Raw genomic sequence first — 14,686 nt, forward strand, 5'->3', positions numbered from 1 at the left:
CAGGCCATGGTCAAAATTGATTTTTAATGTTCATTTCCACTTGTGCCATTTCTTGAATTCAGATTTCTGCAGTGACTTACATCCAGCAACAGGAATTGGTAAAGGATGCAAACAGACATGTCTTGCACACGTTAACACACGTTAAAAATAGACACCACAGGAATAACACTTCATGTAGCTGAAACCTAGGTGCAGCGTGACAGCTGGCTGACACAGCAGTCACGCACGTGACTCGACAAGACAGAAGCAGGAGGAAGTCTGAATTTTGGTTTAAAGACTGTGACGTGAAATGTAGAAAAAAAGACTTCTATAGTTCCAGTGAGCAGGATCATTAACAAATGGAAAAGGAGGGGAAAACACAGGGGGGGAAAAAAAGGCTGTCATAAGGTCACTTGTCAAATCTAGGATGGGTTTAGCAAAAACACTCGGGTATCAGGACCAACAACATTCCACTGACTTGCAGTGGAAAGACTTGGCCTTTGACGATACTGGTAGGATGCAATCGGGGAAACCCAACCTTGTTTGATGTTGGAGCCGAACACACAAACAGGCACACTTCATTTTAGAGCAAATCTTACCTATAAAAACCGGCACTGGGGTTACAATAATCTAAGGTTTGAGACTACAATATAAAAAAGGCTTATTCGAATTCTGTTACCTGACGTGGGACCTACAGTAATCATCTGAAGACAAATGTTTGCATCCTTCAGACCACAATGACAGTAATTTATTTGGCTCCTATGTGGATAATAATCACATAATCAGTAGAAAGATTTCAACTTCATGCAACAACGATACAATTACTCCACAAAAAAACAACTAACAAACAGGTTAAATAATAATAAAAAAAAAATCTTCACAGTTATGTTCTCACATTCATACGTTACAGACCAGACGTGCATGCAAGATGGGTCGAAACTGAACACAGTGCAAAAGAAGACAGCTTTTTTTCTTTGCGTGTGTTCTAGAAACTGCTCGTATAATCACCTACAGCTTGTGATGGGAAAGATTTACCACCGGTTGATAGTAGAAATGTGATCCTTGTACCCTTTCTAGCAGGTCTAATGTATTACAGGGCAAAGGCAGACTTTGAACCATGTAATTAGAAATACATAAAGTGCTTCTGTCAAAACAAACAAACAATAAAAACAGTACAAAACGGTTTTCAAAAAAGAGGTATCAAAACAATGCACTTGGGGATGTGGAGGAGACTGGTGTCTGTTGGACATCAGATACGATTCCTGTGGTACAGACAAATGGGCTGGGGTTCCTTGTTTGAAAAAACCGAAAGAAAAAAAAGACGAGTTCAGAGATGAGTGGATGTAAGGAAGGGCAGTTGTCTGGGATTCAACCCAGTATGAGGCTGGACTTGCCGCCGGGGGGATTCCTGCGGCCGGACGGTAGTCCTGCGGAGGACTCCTCGGCGGGAGGGGCCTCCTCCTGCTGCCCAGAAGCTGCTTCAGGCTCAGCAACACTGTTTTCTGAACACAGGCAGAGAGACGGGGCCGTCGGTTACATGTGGAAACAGTCATCATCTTTCCGTCATGAGAACGAAAAGGTTCAGCCAAATCATTTTCTAAAGTGCACTCGCTGCCCTGAGGCACCTCTGAGCCCATATAAACATGATGTGGGACAGTCAAAGTCTTTTGGCTTTCAGCCAGCTGCAGCCATATTATCTGCTACTAACGAACGTGTTTTTCTTTCTCCTGCTTCGCTCTTATTATCTAAATCCAAACCTTGTGGTCACATGGTTAGATTGATCTGTTTCTCTGCATTGTTTCAGCCTCGCTGGTATGACTGCTGCCAAATGAGAAGTTGATATTGAATTAAAAAGTGGTGTGAGCAATAATCAAGAAAGACTGTGGACATTTGAACTCAACAATCCAAACAAACACACCCCTCCCTGCACAAATTTCCATACTAGGACTGCTTAGCTCCTCTGTAATACAAGAAGTCCAGTGGAGACCAAACACGTTCTCAAAAAACCCTGTGGATCTAGCATTAGCTTAATTAGCTGGCTAGGTGCAGCTAATAACGTTTGCCAGCAGCAGCAGTCATTTCATAGTGCAAAGTGGATGTTCACTGGGTAGAAATGAGAAGCTGCTTTTGTCTTCCTCTATCTGACATCAAGGACCTATTGTTTAAAAAATGAATTTAAGAACACTTGAAGAATTTTAAGTGGTATGTAATATTACTTTGTAGGACAAGAGTGTTAGCATTCAATGGTCTATTGTTTGAAACACATTTAAACACATGACAAATCTGTTCTTTGGAACCGTGATCAACTGATTTGGGTTTATGGGGTGGGGGTGGGGGGGGGTCCTCCCTATCTAATGCTTTTATTGTCTTTCCTTTCTTGTTCTTTTGAAGTGTTAAGTGTTGGACCCTTTGTGTTAAAAATGACTGCAGAAATCTGCCAACAGGCAGGAGAGACAATACAAGTACTAAATATCAAGGACTGCAAGATGGAACAGGTGCTTACCAATATCACGTACAGAAATTTCTCCATCCTAGGGAAAAAAAAGAGAATTTCATTAGCCTTCACAAACTAAAAAACAGGAAATTCTGCACTGCATCATCAGTCCTGAACGCACTTTAATGTCATTAAATGTCTCTTCCCTTTGTAATAACCTTTGTGAGACATTAAGGGAAAAAAAAATACTCTGAATTTGAACTTCAGTTGTTTCCCTATGGTATGTTTGTTTGCTCTCAGGTTTCACTTCATTTCTTTCCACCATAACTCATGATCTGAGGCGCAACCTTACTGTGGCCGGAGCATCTGCAACGTGGTTGGTGGTGGGGTTCCCTCCTCTCCTCAGGGGGGCTGACGGCTCACCACACAGTACTCCTGTGGGCTTCCCACCTGGAAGAACAAGGAGACATCATGGCATTCATAGTCCACTGAGACCGAATTTAATATATCACTGAAAAACAGTGCCTGAGGATTATAGACTGAAACCTGCTCTGAGGGAAAGGAAAGGCTGTCTGAAGCACCCTGCAACCCGTCATACTCCCTCCATGTGCTATTAAACGAAAACCATGGAACAATATACAAACCCCACTGGAACTGCACCGAAGGACAATAAACTGGCCTAAATTGAGTGCAAATATAGTAAGAGGAAATACAAAGATATGCAACAATAACATTTAAGCTTGATCTCAGTCAACAAGAGGAAGTTTTTGGTCACCGGATGATCAGTAGCTCCAATCTTCAAACTCAGAGTAAATACGAAGAGCACTCAGACTTAATCCAAACATTAAAACTGATGCTAAAGCATCTGAGGGTTGGCAGAGTGCATGGGATTTTCCAGAGATGGAAACATATCTGGGTCTCTTGGGTCTCAGTCATAACATTGGAACTGAAAGGCAACAATGGGAAATGAAGGTCACACAGGGGAAAACCTCTGCAGTCCACTGATGTCATGGTTTGACCTAATGACCCACAATATGCTGAAATTGTCTCTTATCCTCGACATATTTGCAAAAAGCCTCCTCTGCGGCACGGGGGAAATTTCAGATTTGGGAATTTTTACACCAAATGTCATTCTCACAATACTTCTGTTCACTCTGATGTTAATTTCGAACAAAAACGTGCACTCATGTTCTGCGGTGTAGGCTTTTTCCCTTTGGACCACTGTCTGTCCTACTTTGCTAAGCAAGGCAAGCCGCCACCAAAAACATCACCACCGGAGCACTTATGATGCTCACCACACATACGCTACTGTTGTACCATTCCACCAATTTAACAGAACTCCTGTGTGATATATGCCTGCTTGGTTCATCCTTGTATACTGAATTGGTATACCAGGTGAAATGTGCTCACTCAGTCTGTCGTACAACCTGTACGCACACAAACGGGCAGCAGAGAAGCAGATTACACTGCAGGAGAGATTTGAGGAATTTCTTCGGATGTTGACACACTGTAAAAACAAACTTTGCTGCCAGAAGACCTCATGAAGCTCTTATTTCAGACAGTCCAAACATGCTTCCCCACGGCCAGCGGATGGCCAGCGACTTTTAGATAATGCGCTGTTGTCACATTTTGGTGGAGGAGGAAGAAGGACCGCAGACTGGCGGCTCTTTTCTACCACTGAAGGTGAGAAGTAAAAGGAGGAAGAGGGACATTTCAGAGGAACAATGTATGAAAGCTTCAATACGCATTCAGCCTGTGGCCACGTAGAATTTCTTTAAATATCTTCCGTGTTGTTATTGTGTTAGTGACTGAGAAGAGGAAATTCTTCAGAAAGAAAAGCCGATGCATTTAGGTTGTTAAGCACTGCGCTCTCTCAATAAACATTCATATTAGTAGCACAAAACTAAGAAATTAATCGAATTAGGAAGTTACTGTTAAGATCTGCCTGTTTTAAGCGAGGCTTCTCTTTTTTTGCTTAAACTCCTTAAAAGGGAAAGACACTGAAAGATGTCCTGCCACCAAAAAGACTCCTCGACTGGTTGCTTTCCCCACTTGAATGGCGACTCAAATCTCCCTGATGCACTGCAGGCTGACTGGTCGGTCACAGAGAATCCAGGCCAATAGAAGAAGAAGCCACATGTTTCAATCCACCTCTCCTTTCATGACGTTCTGGGAAGGACAGATGTAGTTAAAGCTGCCAAAACACTTCCAACTTGACACCTGCTGTGGAGTTTTCACAGTTTCACCAAATCAGTGAACTTTTGGACATTTCCCCAAAAGACACAAACATGTTGAACAGCTGTTTAACACTGCTGTTTCCCTTTCTGCAGCGCATTTGTTCACACTGGTGTGACGCACTTCAGCGCAGCTCATTTTCCCAGACACTGGATAAAAATCAAAAGCATTGTGCGGCGGTGACCTCAGCGGCGTGGTGATAATAATCGTGACTTTAGCTTTTTGGCGCTGATCGTCACCACTTCCATTATTGGCAGTTCTCCACTTAACCAGACATCAGAAAGTGTTCACTGCACACCGCGAACCCTGTAGGTTCACAGTGGCAAGCCAGTGTTGAAGAGCTGCCCACTGCTAATGCTGAGTTAGTAAAGTTAACCAACTTTTACATACTGGTTAAACTCACGTTATAAGCTGGAGTCCTGTGAGGGCCGTCAACAGAGGTAGTGCTGTCAAAGTAACAACATCACATTCCCAGCCCATATTCAATGAGGAACATCAACTACAGGTATTTCACCATTTACTAGAAAGGGTAACGACTGACCGAGGGCGCCACTAAATTTCTTGTCACGAAATTTCTTGTTGCTGTTTATATTTAATGTTTCAGTGCATATACGAATACACTTAACGTACATACAGTTTTCCTACTGAAACTTCAAACATGTAAGATTATTCGCATCAAACGCAAACGTGACAAATAAGACCTTTGCTGACCCATCTCAGCACAAAGTCTGACACCAAGCCAATACAACGCACAGGCTCGCCATCACCCGTCCTGCATGCCAGAATGCCTCATCTGCAGGGACAAGCTGTCAAATGCAGCAATGGCTCTGACTGAGTGCGAGAGATATCTCTTATAACAGATGTTTTTATCTTAAACATGTATATTTGTGTGGGTGTGTGTGTGTGTGTGTGTGTGTGTGTGTGTGGGTGGGTGGGTGGGTGGTGCAGGGATGTGAAAAAGGGTTCTAGAAAATTGGGAACCACTTCACAAGATCAAAAATGCCTACCTAGCATCACTTTTACTTCCTATGATGTTTCAGTTCCTCTTTTAGTAACATTTGGCTGTAAACCATTCTACATTTTAAGAGGCTCTGGAAAGCCCAGCACCAGCCACACAGCAGTGTATTTGGTTTCTTATTCCTCTTAACAACACAGTCTTTCAATTCTATAATAAACCCTGGAATCTACCTAGGACTTGGTTAGCTCAATTCTACATGAATATTTCAGATCTCTGCGGGCTTGAGACTATCCTGATTAGTGGAGAAACACCAGTCATTGAATATGTAATGGTGGTCTGAAAGAGAAATCAATTCATCATTTGGGCACCTAAACCCATTCAGTTGTGCCAAACAGAACCACTGGAGACGAAAAATATTATTCTTATGTTTTCACAGCTGTCTGAGGCTTTGAGTCGTCTGGGGAGGCAGAGGATCAGTTTGGTCCAGCAGCAAAAGAAAAACCTGCAGTGAGAACCTTGTGTCTTCCCATGGATATGAATAATTGAGTTATAAGCTTTCACACTAAAGCAACAAATATTTGGAGATGAGGTTGATTGTACCTGGTGGGTTGTTCCTTCGATTAGCATAGGGGTCCTCTGGCTCAGCGAAAACACTGGAGGCCATCTTGTTTTTCCGGACGGGAGGCTTCTCCTCGTCTGCACCGAGTGAAATGTTGGAGCCGCCACCAGGAGGGCGCAAAACCCTGGAGAGAGAGAGAGAGAGAGAGAGAGAGAGAGAGAGAGAGAGAGAGAGAGAGATGGTCAACACTGTCACTGAAAGCTGGGTCGTACGTGCTGTTTGTCTGAAACGTCTTCTCTCCACTCTAAGACGATTTATTAAAAATAATAATAAAATATGGTTCAGACTGGAGATACACAGAATTAATCAATGGGAAATGATGGTTCATTCATTCATTTTATTGTCAAAGCTCAACAATCAATTTCAAATTCAACCCATCAGAGCAGTTGCAGAGTGTCTGTCTGGGCAGCCGGATTCAGGTGGCAAGGAAAGACCGGCTGGACCGAGCTGAGACAGAGAGGCCACATCAGACAATGACATGAGCGTTTCACACTGACAGAGAGAGAGAGGGCACACAGGGCTCGTCGTTCATGGAATAAGTAGCTAGCTAGCTAATTCACCAAGGCGAGACTTGAAGGCTATGAACATGAGAAGCATTTTCAAAGAGGCAGCGAGGTGCAGGAGAGGCTCGAGGAGGTGGAGGAAGAGTTATCTGCCGCCGCCTCATCCTCAAGCTCAGGCTGGTGAGGAAGAGGGCGCTTTAAAGCCAGCCACGCTCGCTCAGTGGTTCTCAGACAAGACACGGAGGAGACAGGGGCTCACAATGTTTCCGGACGTGAGAGAGAGACTGACAGAACTTGAAAGAGCAACAGGGGCAGAACAGAGGAAGGGACGAGGCCGTGAAGATCGATGTTATCAGATGGAGAGCGCACACAAGGCACCGATTCCACTGCAGCAGGTTAAGTCTTAAAGAGCAGGAGGATGCTGATTGATGTACAGATGTTGGCCTGTAGCCGGCATCCAACAGTGTCGCTGTCAGCACATATGGGATAGCGAGCATTTAGCCCCAATGGGATGGAATAGTGCATTTCTATTAATCTACTCCAATAATCAACTGATGAATAATCATCATCAATGCTCGTTATTCCATATGGGCTGACAGCGACACTGTTGGTTGGCATGTGCTGATTGTGTCCTTTTTATGAGCAGGGCAGGAGCGAGGAGAAAAGAAGAGGAGGAGAGAGAGAGAGCGGAGGAGATGAGGAGCGTGTGACAGACAGATGAGACACCAAGAGAGCTGCTGGACAAGTGGAAAAGAGGAGCCAATCAGATGAGGCCCAGAGTTCAGACACTTTGTTCAGAAGGAGCCGTGCCACACAAAAGAGGCAGAGGCGATGAGACCGGGGCTGGTCGAGCTTCTAATTGAACAAAGCACTGACAACACACAATCTAGCATATGACTGTTTCACCAGTGTCAGCGCTCTGACTGTTTCCTGGGACTTTACGTCTGCTGCTGGAAATCAAAAGGATGATAAAGTTGAATGGGAACTCAGATTGCACTCATTTTGTTTAGTTTCATTTCATGTTGTGAAAGCCGGTCCAAACATCTGACCGGATGCTTTTGGATGGAGCGCACCTTATATTCATTTTACTATGAAATGACTTGTACATGGGGCGGTTTTTAGGTGGAAATCTACTGGTTTCTGGGCTGGGCTAAGCCCCCAGTGCTTCAAGATCCAGACCTCTCAGTCCTTTGGGATACTTATTGTAGTATTTACACTGATTTGTGTCCATATCGATTATGGCTTTTTCTAAAAGGTCACATTAGATCGAGCTTTCACGCTGTGGAAAATACGCTGGTCTAATGCATTTGGTATTCAGCATCAATCACATTATTTTCGCGCTACGATGGAATTTAACGTAAAAACCACGACTGAGAGAAACCCGTTCATTAAATCACTGTGAATTTCCAACGTGCATTAATCCTCATCAATATCATATATTCCTCGCACTGCACCTCCATGCTGAAAATTATCCATATTGCTCGGGTTATTGTCAGGTGTAGCCATCTGTAACATGGCCTTCGCCTCCATGAGGCCATATGCTGGGCAGGCTGGAGGATGTCTGTCTGTACCCCACTGATCATCTCGGTAGCTGGTCTGAAATCCACGGGGGCCCCGCCCAACCGACATGACAGATGTGATAGATCTTTCGTTGTCAGACAATAAACACGATAAAGTAAACAGGAAATATACAAGCAGGCCAAAAAAGGCCTACATTTATCACTAACGTCTGATGCCGAGCCGCCTTGTCTGCACTTGCTAGCTTAGCAGCATCTCTAGCTACAAAAGGGAGGGTACGAGGGGCTTTAGCTAGCTAACGTTAAGAAATGGGAACGGTCCACCCCATCACACAAACAGGAAGGTGTGGTACCGAGCTTTAGCCAAGCACCGTCGTCCCATCCTTAACTGCAACCATTTCGAAGCGATGAAGTCAGAAAACGGGCCGGGGTTGATATCTGAGGATTTAGGTTAACCTGTGTAACGTTGGCACTGAGGCTAACATCAGAGGATGCCGGACTTGTGGCTTCATGGTGGCTACAGAACGACGCATTTACCTGGAGCTGCTTTTTGATCCGGGCTCCATGCCTTGATATGTAGTGGTCGTCGTCATTTTTGCCCAAGAAGTCGTAATATATGTATAAATCTGAGAAGATGCACGCGAATTACACTTTCATCAGTAGTGCTTCACCGCCTCATCATTGTCTATCCTAGTGGTTCCCAATAATCAACCTGCCTCCAGACTGAGCGGATCAGTGTCAAACTGACCACAAGGAGCTGTCGCACTTCCGGTCTCGTTTTCAAAATAAAACATCTCACTTTGACAAACAAAGATTGCGACGATTTAAAGATCATGTCAAAGTTAAATCAAATCACGTATCATTAATTTACTTTAGGAGCACATGATCTGAGTTTAAGTTTCCGTTCTTTACGACCCCGTACCTAAGTAGAAGTAACATATTTCGAGTGTAATTTTAGAGCAAAAACCTGCATTTCCGGTCTTTTTGCTTCCTTCTGGCTGCTTCTCCCTAATACATCCATGGCTATGACAGAGATGTGGTGGTGGTGGCTACAGAAGCCATTGTGGAGAGGGCGATTCTGCAGCCCAAGTACCGCCCACACGTGAACAGCACCTTATATGATTGGATCCTGACATATTAATCAAGCCTGTGATTGGAGAAATGACTTACATGGAATGCACATACTATATATGACGTTGACCCAGAAGCCTGCCATCAGTTGTCATCATATGTTGAAACAGCTACTGTTTATTCTAATCTCATTCAAGAACACATTATTTACAGTTGATCCCACTTGTAAAATATATATGTAGTTTACTGCCAAATTCATCTCATCTTTTCTGGGCTGATAGGTTTCAGAGGGACAAACAGCTGAAAAGTGTTAACATTATTTCCATCTTAAGTAAAGACTGAGATACAATATCATAGTGCTATAAGTGGACCAATACACAGCATAAAGCTGCCACACAAGACAAAACAGTACCTGCATTCAATATACAAATACAACTAGACCACTCTAAATACTAAAAGTTAAACCCAAACACATCTGGAAAACAGCAGCCTCATAGCAGAGCAGAACTTCCCATGCAGTGTTATTAAAGGTCAGTTAAAAGATTTAAAACACATCTTGTTTACAGTATCAACAAAAGTTTCAAGTAAGCAATTGCAGTTAGGAGACAGCTGCGAGAGCTGAATGCAACAGTGCATGAAACCTCCAAACATAATGGTGCAAATATTTAGATGAGGGTATGTTATACCTATTTTGGAGACTGACTGATTAAAAGAGAACTCCCATGCAACCTCATTTCTGCACGCATGCTCTCATGTTGTGTACATGGATTGTTTTTTCCTTCACAGCAAGAGTGATTCTGAACAGGCAATGGGCTCTGCAACCTTGGTAAAGATATTTAAAGAAATACATTATAATTTACAGCAAATGACTCTTTTCTGTTTATTTACTGTTGTAGGCTCAGAATTAGCTAATTTAAATTAGCGGTTTACCTATTTCTGATTAATGTTGCTTTAGTTTGATAAGGAATTCATAAAACATACAGGGACATGTGTTTAAAAAAAGACTCAATTTATTCCAATAATACATTTTCATAACAACAGATGTGAATTTAAATGCAGGCTTGCTTGACAATAACAAAATTCCATCTGAATCAAAACCTCAGCATAAGTATAAAAACAAAAAAAAAGGACCAAGGAGTTTTCTTCCAAAACTTCGAGGAAAAAAGAAAAAAAGATCATGATGTCTTTTATTTCTTCAGAACATTAGACTCACTGCAGCTTACAAGGTGTCAACACTCCACAGTTCAGACATGTTAAAATACATATGACAGTGTGATTAAATCTAGATACACCAACTGTGCTGCTGCCTTTGAGCATTTTGCAAAACGTGGATGGTGTCAACACTGGTCATGAGCATTTGAAGACTGGGCAGGTTCAGGGACGAAAAGGGGAGGTAGGGATGTCTGTAGGAAACAGTCTTTAAAGAGAGGAGCCTCCGGTTTGCTGTTGGAACACGTCAATCGTGTCTTCGTCCTCCATTTCTAGCTGTAAGAAAAAGTTCAAGTGTCAGTCAGTCAAGTTGTTGTGTGAAAGACAAATGACGTGACCTTATTCCAGCGCTTCTACCAAACTCATTCAGTCATGGAGGCACACAATGCTTGAATTTAATAGCATAATATTGCCTTGTTTGTCACCATCTGACAGATGTAACTCAAACCGAATGACAGGCTGTGAAAACGCCTGTCAGAGCACTTTTGTTCTCTGTTCTGCTTCACTTTTTTTTTCCTGTTTGTTATGACACACTCAGCACTTCTTGCATCACAATAAGTGCCTTTTCTTGAGTAGGCAGTGGTTAGACTTGACCCTGAAGCCACTTAGGAAGTGCTAACAATGACAGCAAGGTCAGCAAAGGTCGGTTCAACAGTTATAACATTTGTAGATTTAGACATTTTACTTTCTGTTGAGGAATTGTTTTGAAACATAGATGGGAGAAGAATAATTTTATTACACCTCTTACAAAGCACACCAAAGTAGAGGAGGTCAGAAAACATTTCAGGTAAATTATTGAGGTTTTAAACAATTTCCCATTTTCCATTCCAATTTTCCATCCATCGCATTAAACGAGCAAGAGCAAAAATAAATTCTTTGTTGTTGTGGTTATGTAGATGTAATTTATGGTGAATGGAGTTTCAAACTATCTGGTACAGCCCTGTGCAGACGCTTGGTAGAGTTTCAGCTAACCTGAGCATGAAAGTAAACAAGGCCTCATCCTTTAAGTACCAGCTCTGTGGACCATAAAGCAGCAGCGTGGACTTTGATCTGAGTGCTGTTTGTAAAGGCTGTGCTTTATACAACAGCAGCACCGTAACATATGACATACACTGCACAAGGCCGATATGAGAGTTTAACTACACTCAGGTCAGTCTCAGGTACAACTTTACAACAGGCGTCAGAGTGGCCTCTGCTTACATGGAGCAACTCTTTGCAAATGTTTCACAGTTGTCCATTGGTCCAGATTTTAAATGTACTTCAGATGATTTAAACATGATTTCAGACCATTATGCATCAATCTTTTCTTCTTTTCTGATCAATCAAAATTGAAGAAATGTATTTCTACTTTTTAGCATTTTGCAAGTTCAATAACATCGTTTTGATTTCAGAAGAACTTAACATATATACTGAAAACAAGGTGTCAAATCTTAGTCATGCACGATGTCAAAGGTAGCAGTACAGTGAGGTTAGCATTCGTTCTGTCATCCATGGTGGCAAAAAGTGTCTCTGCAGTACTCACATGTAGGCTGAACAACAGGGGGTAGCCTTACCTGCGAGGGTGTATCTGTTTCATTGATTGGCTGCCCGTCAAATCGAAATCGTATTTGCCTCATTGTCAGCCCCTGTGTGGACAAACAGAGAAATAATGTTTCAAATAAATAAATGAACAGCAACATTCCAGGTTCGCGTCCCCATGTCCTTCTCTCCTCATTTGCTGTTATCTGTCAAGTGTCAACCCATCAAAAAAGTGCTCTGTGAACAAAGATATGATAAACAAGTAATCAATATAATAAGTAAAACAGACAGAGGTGGAATTCACAAACATTGTAAATGGGAAAAATATTGCTAATGGGAAATATTGGGGAAATATGGAAATATTGCCCAGTTTAGTATGTACTGTTATTGCACACGTGTGAACTTGTTAGTTTCAGTGTGTGTAGTCTACTGGGTGCAATGTTGATTGGAAGGTCAGACAGCAGCAGGAAGGAAGCACCTGCGGTACCTCTCCTCCACACATCATGGGTCAATGGAGGAGCTGCTGACAAGAGTGTCCTGCATGGGGTGGGACATGTTCTCTGTCAGAGATGATAGCTCAGCAATCGTCCTTCTCTCTCTCTTCCACCACCTCCACTGGGTGGAGCATCTCAAGACAGAGCTGGCCTTGTTAACTAGTCTGATTCGTCTCTTCCTGTCAGCAGACGAGATGCTGCTGACCCAGCAGACCACTTCATAGAAGATGCCCGGTGCCACCAAAAAGTCAAAAAAGGTCCTCGGACTGCCCCGCAAACTCCAAAAGACTGGATCCCCAGCCAATACAGATATTACTTTAAATATAGTTTTAAGACACGTGTCAAAGTAGCCACATATCAGTATTTCAGTGCGATGAGCAATATCCTCATCACCCCGTATCCCTCAGCCAAGCCCCTGTTTTCTGGTTTTGACAACCATCTACTCATCCTACTAGCATTGCAGCAAATTTCAAGATCACTTCTTTCGGGGAGATGTAGTAACTGTGCAGTAGCCTCACCTGCCGTTCACAATAAGCTTTCATCAGTTTGCTGAGAGGAGTGTGCCTTTTGATCTTGAACTGCACCACTGAGCCATCCTGGCCTGCCACCTTCAGGTTGATGTGCTCATTATTCTCCGTCTTCACTCCCTCCTGGAAGAAAGAAAAAGTTTGCAGAAGGGTGCTTTCAAAAAGTGATGCAAGGAAACACAAGAACTTAGGTAAAATGTGGCCTCCAACATGTGTTATACATGTGCCCCTAACCACAAAACCCCTTCCGTCAGGGTCAGACACTCTATAGGACTGAAGCACAATATGTACCTCAATGATTTACAGCAAAAGTATAATAAGCTGTTCACATCACGTGTGTGAACTGGGTTTTTAACCACAGTTACATATGTCCGACATCTGCACTGGTGAAGCTCAGATCGGAGGACCGGTGTGTTTTTACCGAGTAAATCCTGACAAGCAGCAACATTACATCAACGTTAGCGTTAGCATTAGCATTGAGCAAATCAATTAACAATGGCCTACAACTCATAATAAATCACAACGGCCTAGTCAGGATGGAAATAACAACTTGCACGATATAAAAAACCCATCTTATCCTGAGGCACTTGCGCTGGCGGAAAATGAGTATAAATAGACAATTTAATATGGGATCAGTAAAACAGTTAACGGGTTTTGCTCAAACAATTCATCTCGGCCCATTGCTGCTGAACACTGCTGTCTCTCGACGTTAGCTTCTCACTTTTCTGCGGCTTTCGCTAACGTTACCTGGACACGCAATGGCCGTATCGCTACGTGTTACCGGCGCATCGGTAGTACTGACGATAGCATTTAAGATGTGTTAATTGTTTGTATTTCCAAATGCCAGAAAGGCTAATTTCTTTCGGAGCGACCGGGTCCGAGAACGTTAGCCCCGTTAGCGTATTATGCTAACTTCACCAGCTTGCTAGCGCTAGCTAACGTGGTGGCTCCGGTTTGTACCGTTAAGCCATCTCTGTAATAACGCGACCTATGACACTTTGGTCTTATAGTCGGCTTTTCGCGGTGCCATCTGTACAGTAACGGCACACGGATGAGATAAACATTGTAAGAAACCCCGAACAAAACCAGCTCCTTACCTTAGGTTTCTCGTCTGCCATGGCTGCTGCTGTGTCTGTCCGCGCCTGTTCTGCTCTGCGGCTGCGCTAACTGGCGCGCCACTTTGCGTCGGCTGCGGCAGACACAGCTACGTCAGATCAACTGAGCGCGCTTCAAATGTAGCACTGACTGTACTGAAGACGTAGGTCCTCCATCCGAGTCTGTATTAAAATACTCGTTTGTACAGAAAAAAAAAAAACTTTTAATGGTGGGTATTTTTAAGTTGAAACCAAAAGTAGTACAGGTAGTTTGAGGAACTCGTGCTTTACAGTATTCCCTTTTCATACTACTTATTACTTCACATTTCAAGGCGATATGTTGTATTTCCATTTCACCACATTTATGGGACAGCGATCGTTAGTTAATTACTTTGCAGATACAGACTTTACATATAAAACCTATAATGAGCTTTTCGCCTATCCAACAGTAATGAAGTAGTTAAAACTGATCCAACTTGACAAGCTATAACATTAATACACTGCTTGCACTGAAATGCATCTGTTATA

The 14,686-nt window shown here is 42.9% G+C and overlaps 2 protein-coding genes across 2 annotated transcripts; both read right to left on the reverse strand.

Annotated features, from left to right (window-relative positions):
• Positions 1-5: 5 nt before the first annotated feature.
• jpt1a (Jupiter microtubule associated homolog 1a) lies at positions 6-8,990 on the reverse strand. The gene is made up of 5 exons (XM_076729402.1): positions 8,783-8,990; positions 6,207-6,349; positions 2,766-2,863; positions 2,483-2,510; positions 6-1,481 (listed from the first exon to the last, which is right to left on the reverse strand). The coding sequence occupies exons 1-5, from the start codon at positions 8,836-8,838 to the stop codon at positions 1,348-1,350; spliced, it is 459 nt and encodes a 152-aa protein (XP_076585517.1). The 5' UTR covers positions 8,839-8,990; the 3' UTR covers positions 6-1,347.
• Positions 8,991-10,308: 1,318 nt separating this feature from the next.
• sumo2a (small ubiquitin like modifier 2a) lies at positions 10,309-14,248 on the reverse strand. The gene is made up of 4 exons (XM_076729520.1): positions 14,162-14,248; positions 13,056-13,187; positions 12,079-12,150; positions 10,309-10,801 (listed from the first exon to the last, which is right to left on the reverse strand). The coding sequence occupies exons 1-4, from the start codon at positions 14,180-14,182 to the stop codon at positions 10,736-10,738; spliced, it is 291 nt and encodes a 96-aa protein (XP_076585635.1). The 5' UTR covers positions 14,183-14,248; the 3' UTR covers positions 10,309-10,735.
• Between the last annotated feature and the right edge of the window lie 438 nt (positions 14,249-14,686).

Source organism: Chaetodon auriga, chromosome 4 (assembly GCF_051107435.1).
Source record: "Chaetodon auriga isolate fChaAug3 chromosome 4, fChaAug3.hap1, whole genome shotgun sequence".
Lineage (NCBI taxonomy): Eukaryota > Metazoa > Chordata > Actinopteri > Chaetodontiformes > Chaetodontidae > Chaetodon > Chaetodon auriga.

Coding starts and splice junctions, on each gene's coding strand:
- sumo2a (XM_076729520.1), bottom strand. CDS start 14,182: ATGGCAGACGAGAAACCTAAG. Junction 13,188..14,161: donor TGGCAGACGAGAAACCTAAG/GTAAGGAGCTGG, acceptor TCTTTCTTCCAG/GAGGGAGTGAAGACGGAGAA. Junction 10,802..12,078: donor AAACAGATACACCCTCGCAG/GTAAGGCTACCC, acceptor TTTTTCTTACAG/CTAGAAATGGAGGACGAAGA.
- jpt1a (XM_076729402.1), bottom strand. CDS start 8,838: ATGACGACGACCACTACATATCAAGGCATGGAGCCCGGATCAAAAAGC. Junction 2,864..6,206: donor TCGAAGGAACAACCCACCAG/GTACAATCAACC, acceptor TTGTTCTTCCAG/GTGGGAAGCCCACAGGAGTA. Junction 2,511..2,765: donor TTGCAGATGCTCCGGCCACA/GTAAGGTTGCGC, acceptor TTTTTTCCCTAG/GATGGAGAAATTTCTGTACG.